The sequence below is a fragment of the Arvicola amphibius genome, chromosome 8, assembly GCF_903992535.2.
Source record: "Arvicola amphibius chromosome 8, mArvAmp1.2, whole genome shotgun sequence".
In the NCBI taxonomy this organism is placed as follows: Eukaryota; Metazoa; Chordata; class Mammalia; order Rodentia; family Cricetidae; genus Arvicola; species Arvicola amphibius.
Genome location: NC_052054.1, coordinates 38,093,814 through 38,107,740, shown reverse-complemented (window position 1 = coordinate 38,107,740; position 13,927 = coordinate 38,093,814). Strand labels below are relative to the sequence as shown.

The 13,927-nt window shown below is 41.4% G+C and overlaps 1 protein-coding gene across 3 annotated transcripts in view; it reads left to right on the top strand.

Moving 5' to 3' along the window:
• Positions 1 to 13,927, top strand: part of Ncoa7 (nuclear receptor coactivator 7) — a 141,466-nt gene that overhangs the window by 19,801 nt on the left and 107,738 nt on the right. For all 3 annotated transcript variants that reach the window (XM_038339134.2, XM_038339136.2, XM_038339135.2), the window contains exon 2: positions 5,583 to 5,702. In XM_038339134.2, the coding sequence (XP_038195062.1) occupies positions 5,644 to 5,702 (59 nt within the window). In that variant the 5' untranslated portion in view covers positions 5,583 to 5,643. The remainder of the gene's footprint in view (positions 1 to 5,582; positions 5,703 to 13,927) is intronic.

Below are 13,927 nucleotides of genomic sequence, written 5' to 3'. Positions count from 1 at the left end.
TGCAACTGGAATCCACTCTGTGTTCTGCTGAGTGAGTGGCTTTCTGAGGACATGCTGAATCCCAGTGGTCACTGACTTGGATTCTGAATCATCTCTTACATTGTGCTTCAGGTTTTTGCGAGGTCCTCTCGTGCATAGTTTATACCATCATCTTTCTAGCTTTTGTTGAAACTAAACCCTTTCTCATTTTCAGTTTTATAGCATTTCTTACATGTTTGATCACTCCCATATTCCTCCTGATTTTTGACTTGGAGAGTCCTCATAAGAATTTCCTCTTTTTAGAACTTGTAAAATAAATCGGGTGACAGTGGCAGCACACCTTTCATTCCAGGACTGGGAGGCAGAGGCAGGAGGAACTCTGTGAGGCCAGCCTGGTCTACAGAGTGAGTTACAGGACAGGCTCCAAAGCTACACAGAGAAACCCTGTCTCGAAAAACCAAAAATAAATAAATAAATAAATAAATAAATAAAAAGAACTTGTAAAATAACCAGGTTAGACTAGAGATGGATCTGGATCTGTATAGTATGTAGTAGTTTTGGTGGAATTTAGGATACTGACACTTACTTGTCTAATTCAGGTTTCCAAGGAAGGGAAACTGAACTAGAATTGAGACCACCACTTATTTTGCCATCCAAGAGCTAAGGTGCATTTCCTTAGGGACAATGCCCTCGGCAGAGTCTCACCCTTTCCTTCTTTATTAACTTGCTTCAGTGACCCCTTGGGTCTTTAAGGCCATTATATCTCCATTTTGTTGTTGCCATTTTTTGTGTGTATGATTTTGTATTTGTTTATTTGGACATTGCCTCCTGGCTTTCTCAAAGGTTTGTGGTACATATTTGTATTTAGTTCTGTCTTTTTCTCTAGTTTGTTGTTGTTGTTGTTTGTTGTTAAGAAAAGTATTCAAATTTCTGACTAGGGTTAATAGTGAATTTTGAATATCCTTCTTTTGTTTAAATGTGGCTCTGAGAGAGAAGGAACACCTGTCATGTTTTGCTAGGTTTAATTTCCTAGAAGGAAGTGTCTGTATAAAAAGGTATATTTTGGTCTGTTCCGAAGTGGCCAGACTCGGTGTAACAAGGCCCCAATGCTTGTTCCTGTCATTTGTACATTAGGGAACATGTTGTTGGGGAAGCAGTTGCTGGGCTATGGAGATTGGTCCTGACGGGTTACACCTGCCTGCTCAGGGCTCCACAGTGTGTCAGATGTGAGGCCAGAAGCCTTGCCATACTGTGTAGGCCACACTGACAATACTGTAGTAGTGAGTCTCCCTTAGTTCTGCTGCCGAATTCTGGCAGCGGTAGCCCAGCTTCACACAGGAAGGACACTGTACTAGTAATGTGGAAAAAATACCTTGTCTGTATCATAGCTTTAATGAGGGGAGGGTTTTCTGTGTTTTTAAAAATGAACTGAATTCAGGCTCACACTGGCCATTCTGGTTTAAAATCACCAAAAAGAAACATTTAGATGAAAGCTTTATCTTGCGTTCCCTCGGAAGACACTTTGAGGTCCACAGTCCACCATAAATACAGACGACTGTGGCCTAGAGTGTATTGATGTGAGAAAATGTCAACATGAAATGAATGAAGGGCTTTTAAGAAGCCCATTATAACCACTTACCCGGGAAAATGTAGTACCCATTAGAGACTGAGTTAGGAGCTTTGCAGCCGCGCTGAAGCGTGAAGGCTGTTGTGTGGCGTTCTCGGCCAATCATTTTCAGAGCGCCCACTGCCCACCTCTTCCTGGCTCATCTGCTTCTGAAGTGAGAGCATCTGTCTTGTTTAGAGAGTGGTCCTAAAACCCACAGATCTAACAACAGGCATAAATTAGCATATTTAATGTATCTAAGAATATTGGGGGTGGGGGTGGCACTAAACAGAACAGTGGTGCCAGACATCAGTTCTCCGATTGTTTACGGTTTCCTTCTTTTGCCTGTTTCTGTCAGTGTTTTAATTCTGGAATCAAATATTAGCTTATGGCCCAACTTTCAATATAAGAATTTTCCAATTAGGTTGTTAGGACTTCATGTTTATTCATGAGGCAAAATCTAGTAAACAGAGACCATTCCATATTTGTGCCGTGTGGAAGAGAACTGTGAAATAAGCCACATGTGGCCCAGGGAGGGTGGAGAGCCTAGGATTTGAGTCCATTCAAGACTCTGAAGGAAGCTACATTACCCATCAAAAATTTTTATTTGGATATATACATATTTAAAGCTTGCCCTGTGTTGAGTTCTTATCACCAACTCTGGATTAATTTGACCTCTTAAATAACATTTTCCGATTTTTCTACTGATTGTAGTACCTATCCTATCCTTGGGGAAAGTCAAAGGGAACGTCAACCAAGGTGCCGTTTGACCTGAAGGCAGCAGCTTATGGTTTGGACCTGTGGAAGCTAAGTGAAGAGGCTTGTCACACAGTCTGTGATGCAATGGCCTGAGATAACAGATATCAGGCGAACTAAGTTCCTGCAGAGGAGAGGAAAGAGCACACTAAGAAAGGCTTCTGCTTGATTTGCTCAGGAGAAGGAAGCAACTTCAAGCTTGGGAAAGGAGTCAAAAAATGTTAGAGTTGAGAAAGCGTTCAAGGTGGGACAGAGCTAACTAGAGTTGGAAGTTCAGCTCCTGTCTTTTATTATGGGTAGATATAGATTACCCCAACTCATTGTAGTTTGGCTTCCATGTCCACTGCTCTTTGGACTCAGTTCTGGTTGATAAGGCCAGCTACATTTGTCTTGCCCCACATGGTTTTTGCTGAAACAATGACCACTGTAAATTCCACACTATATTATCTGGTTCATCTCTGATTGCTTTTGACTTCACATTATGACAAGATACCAGGACTTACCGAACTGAATCTAAATCTCTGTTCCAGTGGTGTTGAGTAAGAGAAATTTGTTGACATCTCACTCCCACCCTCATCACACACCTTTAGACAGGGAGGATTTCTGTGTGAAGCGGTTCTAAGGATTAATAAAGTAGATAGAGGGCATAAATGAATGACGTGGCATTTGATAGGAAGCTTGATTCCCCTTTCCCACTCCTACTCTTCTGATTAGGTGTTCCCCCTTCTTGGGGTCCCTCATCTCTCTTTATTGCAATGCTATGTTATATCTTTATCAAAGTAGAACCTTTTGTGTTATAAATCCTGAGGGTTATTTTTTGGAAGCTCAAAGTTGCTACCACACATTAGCTATTTGCTCACGTTTGTTTTCAACCCTGGATGAAGTTTTATTTATTTGTTTATTTGTTTGCTTATTAAGGACACAGCCCACATCAAGCTTCTAGAGTGATCTTCACTTGCTATTTATTTCTTTATTTCTTTTCATTTTTTTATTGTAATGATAATCATATGATGCAAATTTCTTATTCTTTTTCCTCTTGTGTTTATTGTCCTCCTGTGCTTTCATTGTAACCAAATTAACCAAAAACTAGAGAGTGTCTCCAGTTGGCCACCCCCAGGCCCTTGGAAGCCATACATATCAAAAAATCATCTCAGTCTCCTTATACCCCAGCTCCCCCACACTGTGACACCCTCTTTCTGCTGTCACAGTTCACCTGGTCCCTGCAGCAGAAACATGGGTCTTCTTCATTCCTTCGCCTGCGCTGCCTAAATTGAGCAGATTGCCAGATCTCATCTACTTCTGAGGCGTTCCTCAGATCCATTCCCCTTTCTCTCCCAATTGCTGTTGAAGGTTCTGAGCCTTCTTCTCATAACCAATTTTAAGCATAGGTTCTTTCTTAGAAATCTACTGTCTTTGTTCTTTCAAGTCATTGTCTGCTCATGATTATGCCACACTGACTCACAGAAGAATCCGTGGGTGACTTCCTTTCCTATGTATGCATGAGGGATGAAAAAGTTGGTGTTCTTACAAACAGTCACTGAACTATTTGCTCATGGCATTCCTGCTGCAAATAGTGTCCATGGCTTTGGTGTCCTTACTTAGAGATGGCTAGCAAGTGCCTCAGAGTGGGGTCAGGGGATGCCTAGCTGGGACGGTGCATGGGTCTTTAGCGTGACAAACAAGCTCCTTCTTCCCTGAGCCCTATCCTTCCTATGCCTTTTCAGTCTCACACTTCTGTGCTGCCCACTTTACCCCGGAACAGCAGGGAGCTCTTGTGTTCTCTTGCTGTGGTTCAGACTGAAGCGCTTTCTTATACTTGTGACGGGAAGCCCACACTCACACCCCCATCCTTACTCTGAGATGGGGGGTCAGGCGGGCTATCGAAGGCTGAGTGGGTTTTGCTTTTTCTTTTTTAATGTTGAGGATTTTGGGGTTTCAAGAGATGAGTCAGCAATTAAGACCTTAGACTATTATAGAATGCTTGTCTTTGGTTTCCAGTACCCACATAAGGCAGTAATTCCAACTCCACCGGGACCTGAGGCCTCTGACCCCGGCATGTACCTGCATTTACTTACACATACCCATACACATAATTAAAAAATAATTTTAAGACATTAAGGCTTGTAATTGACAAAAAAACATGCATGTTTATCATGTCCAGCATGATATTTTGAGATACATACATTTTGGGATGCTGATTTTGAGTGGTTTTTTTTTTCCTGTGATTTTTTATGGTACCTGTGTCCCCTCTGAAACAGTAGATGTCTCATGATATTGCAATATTGTATCTGCCTCACAGAAGACAGTGGATTCCATTAGAGCAAATCTAATGCCTCATTGAGCTTGAGTTTCAATATGTATTATAGTGCCTTTCCCATAATGTATATTGTGTATGAAACTGAATTGAAATAAATACATAAGCAATTTTGTTTTATAAATGTCCTTTGCCTTCTTTAAATTGAAATTAATTAATGAACACATGTGGGATTGGATGAGTGAGAGTGCTGTAGGAAACTCTCCTGCTGAAGCTGGTAGTGAGGGGACGTGGAGAACCGTGAGCCGATTGCTCTAGAAACAAGCTTTTATTAAATTGGTTTAAACCACGGCAGCAAGCGTAGTGGAGAGTGTCTGGCTGGAGAGAGGCTGAGGAGCACGGAGAGCCACGGCTTTCCATGTCATTTCCTGAGCCTATGTGGTTTCGTTTCCACATTTGCTCAAGCGGGATGCTTTTGCTGGCATGTTCAAAAGATCAGAAGATCAGAGAGAATGCTCACGTTACTTTTACTTTGGGGCAAAGCGCGTTTCTGTAACACGCCTGAGTGAGCCATCTGCATCCTTACCCATGAGAACTATTTATGATGAATTAGTAGGAGAGAGAGATTGTGTGTTCAGTATTTAAAGAATAAATGAGTGAGTAGACCATGCATCACTATCCCTCGGTCTCCTGGTCCGTGGAAGTGTTCATTTTGAAATCATTGTTAATTATGAAGAAAGCATTTCAGTTTGGTTCCCATTGCTTGTCTGCTTTGTGGTTTAACATTCTCATGGTGGTGTTGTGGTTTGCCTCACTCCCAGTGCATTTGCATTTTGCACTTGACTCATGTGACTATTTCCTGGTTAAAGTTTATCCTTCATTTGTTTTGGACCATGTAACTCTACTCTGCTTTATTCTGCCTATTATTAGCCATTACAAACGTCTCGACTTATAGTTGCTTCATTTGTGTATTTACTTTAATTGCAGGAATATGATCCACTGATTAAAAAGGACATTTCTAAATACTTTGCACTTCCGACTGTGTATTATGGATACTAAGGAGGAGAAGAAGGAACAGAAGGAACGGAAACAGAGTTATTTTGCTCGGTAAGCATTTATTTTGCAAAATTGTATCAGTGCTTTAAGACAATAACACTTGGGAGGACTTTGACCTCCAGAATTACTTGACACTTTGTGTTCCCTGTGATTGTTCAGCAGGAGAGTGGGTGACCGATAAAAGTTAAATATCCTTGCCTTGCGGTGGTGGCGCACGCCTTTAATCCCAGCACTTGGGAGGCAGAGGCAGGCGTATCTCTGTGAGTTCGAGACCAGCCTGGTCTACAAGAGCTAGCTCCAGGACAGGCTCTAAAGCTGCAGAGAAACCCTGTGTCGAAAAACCAAAAAATAAATAAATAAATAAATAAATAAATAAATAAATAAATAAATAAATAAAAAATAAAAAAAAATCCTCCACTTCGTGAAAGTGAGTATCTGAGGACTGACCCGTCTTTCTACGTTTATGGTTCTCTGAGGCTCCAGCCCCTTCAGAGGGTATAGAATTCCTGTGCCAGCCTCTGGGTTGCTTGGAATTCTCTTCTTGAGTTTTAATCCTGGGTGCTTAGCTCCTGCTGGTCAGGAACTTAATTGACGGGGCACTAGTTTAAAATCTGACACATTTAAAGCTTTGTGGAGAATCCTGACTAAGAAGCATATATTTTGTAGGTGGAAGGGTGAGATGACGTCATTAGAGTCTGAGTCCTAAGGCTTCAGCTCCTCTATTGTGTGTGTGCTTTATGATAGAGTATCTGGTACCGGCTTGTTACAGGTTTAAGCCACTGTTTGACTGTCACTCACTAATCATAATTAAATGATTGATGATGCTGTTGGCCTCAGAGAGAGCCTAGGTTTCAAGTGATCATTATGGGCTCCTACATTGGTATCCTTGAGAACTGAATTTAGCGTCACTGTTTCCCCACGCCATGATCTATGCTTGTAAAGATGCATTTCCCATATTCTAAATATAAGCCTTAGAACTAAAACCAAAGGATTTTTTGTCAGTGTATTTATCCAGAAATTAGGTTATGTGTTAGACTTTTAATGGGAAAAGAACGATAGATTGATGACTTACTGAGTGTGAGTGCTTTAGTGCATATCATCAAAATAAGCCCTAGACAGATTATTTTATTTCCACTTAACAAACAAGGTAAATAAGACTCAGAAAATGTTCTGTCCATTTTAGGCAGCAGCAGAGTTAGTATCCAAACATAGGGCTATCTCCAAAGGATGTGCCCCAGTCAGAATATTATAATACATCACAAATCAGGCACTTGGGTAAACCAGAGCTGAAGTATTTATTGTAGCAGAATGTTTCCTGCTCTTGGTACTAGAGAGCATAACAGCATAGGGGAAGGAAGAAATCAGCGTTATAATGGATGAGCCATTAGAAAAATAGTACATTTAGGGTAAGAACTATATGACTCTGTTTTGACATAATTATCTATGTCCTTGTAGATGTATGTAATGCTAGAAAAATCCTGTATTCTTCATTCTCTTCTCCCTTAGTAGTAACATGTTGCACTAGGAAACAGACATCCTTATGGGATGCCACCTCTGTTTAGTTTGCTAGAATTACAAGCATTTGTGTTTGTGTGTGTGTACCCGTGCGTGCACGCTCATGCGTGTGCTTGGGCACACATATTTAGTTGTATGCGGTTCTACCTTGTGAGTAGATTTGTCTGGCCAGGATCACAGTCAACTTGAGCTGTGCTGTATTGTGTAACTATCCTCATTCCCTCCACTCTACTTGACACTCTTAACTGCTAGTGAATTCCTAGACTTCAGTCCTCAGTTCAAGACCATTATATAAATCAATTCATGCACCATATATGTTATAGTAACATAACATATTAGGGTTTTTGTTCCCTCTGAATTTACTTGTGATCCATCCAAGCTGTTGTGTGTATTAATTTTCGATATTTTACTCCTGTGTGTTAAGGTCTATTCCATGGAAGGAGGATGTTAGCTTTTAAGCCATTGTTCTGTTGAAGAATATTTATTTCTGATTTGGGCTGTTATAAGCAAAGCTGCTTATTCTATTGTTCTATAAATTTTTGTGTGAATGTTTAAATGTTCATTTGTCTAGGTTAAATACTCAATTGCTGACTCAAACAATAAATTAATGTTTTCCTTTATAAGAAACTGCCCGTCTTTTCTAGAATGAATGGTTGTAGCATTTGGCATTCCCATCAGCCATGTATGAGTGACCCCGTTCCCATTGTCACCAGCATTTGATGGTGTCAGCGCTTATTTTATCCATCCCAAGAGTGTGCAGTAATAGTTAATCTCAGTTTTAATTAATGCCTAATGAACCCAGTGTCTGTTCATACGTATACTACCATCTCTAGATCATCAGTGAAATTTATTTTCCTGTCTTTTACCCATTTTAAAATGTAATCTCCTGGCTTTTCCTGTTGAATTTGGAGGATTTGTTACATATTTTATGTATGGTCTTTTATGAGATGTGTGGTTTGCAAATATTCTGGTGCAGCCAATTTTTGTGTGTGTTGTTTTGTTTTTTTCTTTTAGTGGAACAAAATATTTAAATTTTGTTCTGGTTCAGTTTATCAGTTTCTCCTTTTGCGAATTGTGTTTTAGGTGTCAAGTATGACTGCTCTAGACTGTAAAGCTATTCTTTCCTGCTTTATTTTCCAAATTTTTTATATAATATTTTGTTTTGTATTTAAGACTTTGTTCTATTTTGTGTTAAATTTTGAATGTGGTATAGAATTCAATCAGTGTTCCTGGCTTCCCCTCACCCTTCCTTTTTTCTTTTTTTCTACAAGTGCCCTATGAACATAGCTATAAAAGTGAGAATGCTCTTTTGTCTGGCTATAAAGTGATTTCCAAATCCCAGTACTAACCTGTTGATGATGAACAACCTGCTCCAGGCTAACTCCTTATCCTTAGAATGTAAAGGGAGCCCCTTAGGCCAGCATGCAGACCCACACTGGAAAAAGGTTTTCCTTTCAGCCCATAAACATTCACTTATTTGTGATGTGCACCTTGTCCTCTTCTGAAAAAAACGGTCAAAGGAAAAGGCACAACTAACAATGCAGTTTCTGGGGTTCAGATAAAGGTAAAAAGTCAGTGGAACTTTACAAACAGTTAACAGATTTGTCACTAGGAAGTGCAGAGAGCAAAGGGGAGAGGGTGAGGGGGGGAGAGGAGGAAAAGGAGAGGAGGAAGGGGAGAAGCAGAAGGGAGGGAGAGAGAAAGAGAAGAGAGGGAGGGAGAGAGAAGAGGGGGAGGGGAGAGAAGGCAAGGAAGAAAGGAGGAAGGGAAAGAGAAGAGACAGGGAAGGAAGAGAGCAGGAGAGAGGGAGAGAAAGGGAAAGAGAGAGAGAGAGAGAGAGAGAGAGAGAGAGAATGAGACAGAGCTTACCCTATAGTTCAGCGATAAAATGAAAGCCAGAAATGGTGAAATTATTAAAAAGCAAAACAAAACAAAACAAAAAGACCCTTGCAAAAAATAAAAAGAAAGCAAAAGGAGGAGCCACCCAGAGTGTAAATCTTTCCAAATGCTTCCTGATGAAACTCAGATTGTCATAAGGAGGAATTGCCCAATGGAACTTACTTGAGAGCCAGTATCTGACAACACAGGGCAGATTTTTCTGGGGCAGTGTACTTAAGGGCAGTCCAAGCAAGTCTAAGCAATCTCTGGAGGAACGCAGAGTCAGGCCAAGGGCAAGGCCAGACTGATGCAATCACAGTTTTCCTCTAAACCAAATTACATACTTTACCCGAATTGCCTCTTGTGTCCAGAGAAAAGCAAAGGCAAGATTTGCCCTGCTCTGCTTGCTACTACTTACTGTATGTATCTGATGGCCCCAAGGTACTTTCAGACTGCCTCTGCCTCCCTGCTCCTTTTCCTAGTTAGTAAATGGTCAACAGTTTTCATGTGTGCTATTTTATCATGTGGTTTCATAAACATTGTATGACTGTGTTTGGTAAATACTCTTTCACCAAACCTCCTCCTTTGGTGTGCCTTTCGATTACAGCAAGGTTAAATCTAAGAGTCTACTTTAGATGGGCATAGTGCCACACACTTGCATGCCTAATGCCTGAGAGTCTAAGGGAGAGCAAAGGAGACTGAGGCAGGAGGGCCTCAAGTTTAGCATGAAGTTGGACCCAGTAGTGAGTCCCAGACTAGCTTTGCCTACATAGTAAGGCCCTGCCTCCAAGAAGTAAAGTTAAAAGAAAGTCATAGCTTAATAATCCTGGCTTGAATTAGTGATTTGGAACATAGCTGTGTAACTCTTTAAATGGGAATGTGGATTTCCATTGGGTGGGTTTACTCTGCTTAAGTCTTGGTGAATTTTTAGGATGTCCTGACCGTGGCCAGCTGGCCATCAGGAGTTTCCATAGAGTTGTTATTTTGAAGCAGTTGTTGAGTTGGATTGGATGATTCTTGGGACCTTTCCTGAGTCTTTGCAGAGACTTTGTATTTATGATTGATTCTTAACAAGTCTTAAAAACCCAAATGCATGGCTGTGCAAACCTGTCATTCCAGCACCCAGAGGCAGAGGCAGAGGCAGAGGGATACCCACAAGTTTGAGGACAAGTAGTCTACATAACATTTTCCAGACCAGGAATATACCAGGGCTAATACCCAGACTCAAAATAAAAAGGAAAGAAAGAAGAAGAAAATAAAAACACCTCAAAACATCATTAACAACAGAAATGAACAAAACTCCTCACCAAATGGAGAACTAAATTAGTAAATAAATTTATCCTTTGTGTTTCTGTGTTCTGGGGTGCTCTTTAGGTAACATGGCCCTGCTTGCTTGTCTTTTCATTGTTGTTAAAATACAGATATTTCTCAGTTAGTGCCAAATAGGGCTCGTGCTCTTCCACACTCAGTTGACATTGCTTTTACTCTAATCTTCATGTGGGTTCCTCTATACTGAGTGTGTGTGTGTGTGTGTGTGTGTGTGTATGTGTGTGTGTGTGTGTGTGTGTGTGTGTGGTGTGGTGTGGTGTGGTGTTAACGATTCCTCTCAGTTCCTCCAATGTTCTCAACAAACACAGAACTATTAAACTGTACTTCAGGCCTATCTTCCTATTTTTGGAGTGCTGGTATAATCGAGGCACCAGGACTGATGACCTGAGTCCCATCCCTGAGACCCACGTGGCAGAAGGAGAGAAGGCACAGCTCCCCCTGTGGGTTTTCTTTCCTCCATGACCAGTGCCGAAGTGTGCACCTGCCCACACACATACTCAGGAAAATAAGTAAGGGTAAAAATCTTTTTGAAGTTCTTTGAAAATATAATGGTTTAGGATCAAGGGTTATTTGGTGACATTCAACCAAGCAGTAGGCTTTGGTAAGTTCCAGAAGGTCTGCTGGAGGCTGTGGGAGGACTACTGGAAGGTTCCAGGAGGTTACTTTTTACCTCTGCAGGGTCTGGCAGGGCAGGCAAGTAGACCCTGAGTGACTCATCAGACTACGCTGTGCTCAGAGGTTTGCCTTCCCCAGACTTGCTGACTCCCGCCTCCTCCCTTCCTTATCACGGAAAGCAGAACTGCAGCTTGCTCCCACTCGCTTCTCCTGCCCTCCCCTGTGAGGGCCAGCAGTATCCTCCCAACCACCTCTGTCAGCAGCTGCAATGATAAAGGCTGCAGAGTACAGAGCACACTTGAGGGCCCACCCCTACTCCTCAGATAACTCCGCTCCCACTGTTGGCCTCTGACCTGGCCATTGGAATCCTGAACTTCCCAGCTGCCAACACAGCACCCAAGTGTGAAAGTCACTTTAAGTTGCCGTGGACACGTCCTTGAAGTGTCCTTTCCATTGTCTTCAGTTGTTAAATACGAATAATGTATTTTAAAGTTTTTATTATAGCATTTATTGAGTGTATGTATGTGTATGTGTGTATGTGAGCACAGGCATGTCACAGAGCACATGTGGAATTCAGAAGGTAGCTTGCAAGAGTCAGTTCTCTCCTTCCACCTGGTGTTGGTCCTGTTACTGAATTCAGGCTGCCGGGCTTCACGGCAGGTGCTCTTACCCACTGAGCGATATTGCCAGCCCAGATGAGACTAATATTGAAATGATTTGGAAAAGGCAAGCATCCCAGCTGGAGAGAGACCATAACAAGGAGAGTCAGAGCTAGACAGATGGTCCTCAAGTCCCTTTTGCAGGGAGGAGGAGCAGACAGAGAGAAACCAAGATGGCTAGGTAGATGGGGAAGACTGGGGGGTGGGGGACGGTACAGTGAATGTTCAGACAGTTCCTTCCGGGCCTTCCTCCCGTGGTGGCCTACACTTTGGTCCTCATTCAGTTCTTATCCCCACAGACTGGTCTCACCCTGTGAGCTGCTCCTGTTGTTGAGACCAGGGAGAAGGAACTGTTCTATAAGAAGCCAGAGACACTGTTAGGTAGTACAGTTAAGTACCAGAAAATTACGAAGCAAATTATATAGTCCAAAGGGTCTTGAGAAATCCGAATTTTCCATGTATTTAACAGTTGGGCCTTAAGCCTATAAGGCAAAAGTATCAATGATGTGCTGCCTTAGTTCCAAGGCACTTTACACTCAGTGACTGGTAATCAAACTCACCGTCATATGGCAGGGAGACATGCCAGAGCTGCAGACTCCCTGCAGTACACGGAAGATGTTGAGGTAGCCAGAGGCCTGGGACTGGTCACCTCTATCTGTGATCAGCATCTTTTTCCAGGGTCAGTGTAATTATTACCCTCTTCCTCCATAGCTTGATGGGGGAAAAAAGCTTTGAAAATGGATCCATACAATCTTCATACCAAACATCTGTTGCCTAAAACTCTTCATCCCCAGATAAGATTTGACTCTTATATTAGTTCAGACCTAAAGATGTTGATATCAGGTCTGTAGCAAAGCAGCATCCAAGCCCACTTTTGTCTTCCCATTGAGAGCTTGTGTTCTGTGACCCTGCTCAGAGCCATGTGGCACCATTATGGCTAAAAGCACCTTGTAGAGCACAGCTTCTTAAATTGTGGCCACACCCCTGATGAAGTATGACTGAATGTGGGGTTCTTGAAAGATTTGGCACCAGCAAAAGGTTTCTTGACTTAGAGTGACCCAAAGCATAACCCAAAATCATAGGTATAATGAATTCCAGAGCGTTTGGGGGCAGTTTGGCATCATACAGTTGCACGACAGAGCTACTCTGCAGCCTTGGATGTAAACACACAGCATGTGTGTGTGTGCCGCTGTGCTGCTCTGCAGGATGTTGTCTGAAACACCTCAGCTCCGATTTAAGATGGTTGTACGCTGTGAACTGCTGTGTTTACCGTACATACAAGTTCTCTGCTTTGGTAGAAACACGGTTTAATTATAGAAAGCTAAGACTTATATTTTCATACTCTTATTCCTTAGCATGTAAGTATCAAGTTGGTATGTCTTCGGATTGAACTATGTTATAATGGTTGGTTTTTAAAAATTATTTCTACTATTCTTATGTATCCATGTATATGTCTCCATCTGGGTGAGGAGGACAGAGGGATGTCAGATCCCCTTGAGATGGAGTTACAGGCAGTTGTGAGCTGCCAGATGTGGGTACTGGGAACTGAACTCCAGTCTTTTGCAAACATGGTTTGTGTTCTTGACCTCAGAGCCATCGTTTTAACCCCTTAACTCTTGTTTTTTTTTTTTTTTTTTAAAAAAAACTGGAGTTTGAATAGTTGGCGTGAGTTTAAAAAAATCACTGAATGATTTTGAGCTTGGGATTAGGACAGAGTATGTAATAGAATAATTCCTGAGATGTCTTAAACATACCTCTATACTATGATACTATGAGCTGTGTATTTGTGGAGTGACATTCTCAGCCTTGATGGGTATAAAGTAGAAATGTGGATCTTTTCTGAAGAATATTGAAAATTCTGAGTGTGCAGTAATCAGCCAAGAGTTAATCATTCATGTAAAAGCAAACATATCTATCTTAATATGCAAAATTGCCTTTATCTTTAATAAGTGATAAATTATACTTATGCCAAAAGTTATATTAAAGTGAATTTATGATTTATTTTCAGTAAACGTTTAATGTTTATTTGTGTTTTATAATACCTGCATATTTAGGGTCACGTAGAAGTTCCTCAGGTAAAAAGGAGTTATGTTCGGAAAAAGTTTGAAGAATTCTGCTGTAGGTTAACTCAGGTTGCGTGACATGCTAATCCTCACAGTGTGGGTAGAGCAGACGTCTATGGGCAATACTGGCAGCTTCAAACTAATTTAACCCATTGTAAATTAAATTGGAAAACATCATCCTAGCTTCTAGAATTTCAAGTTGCTTATAAAAGACCTT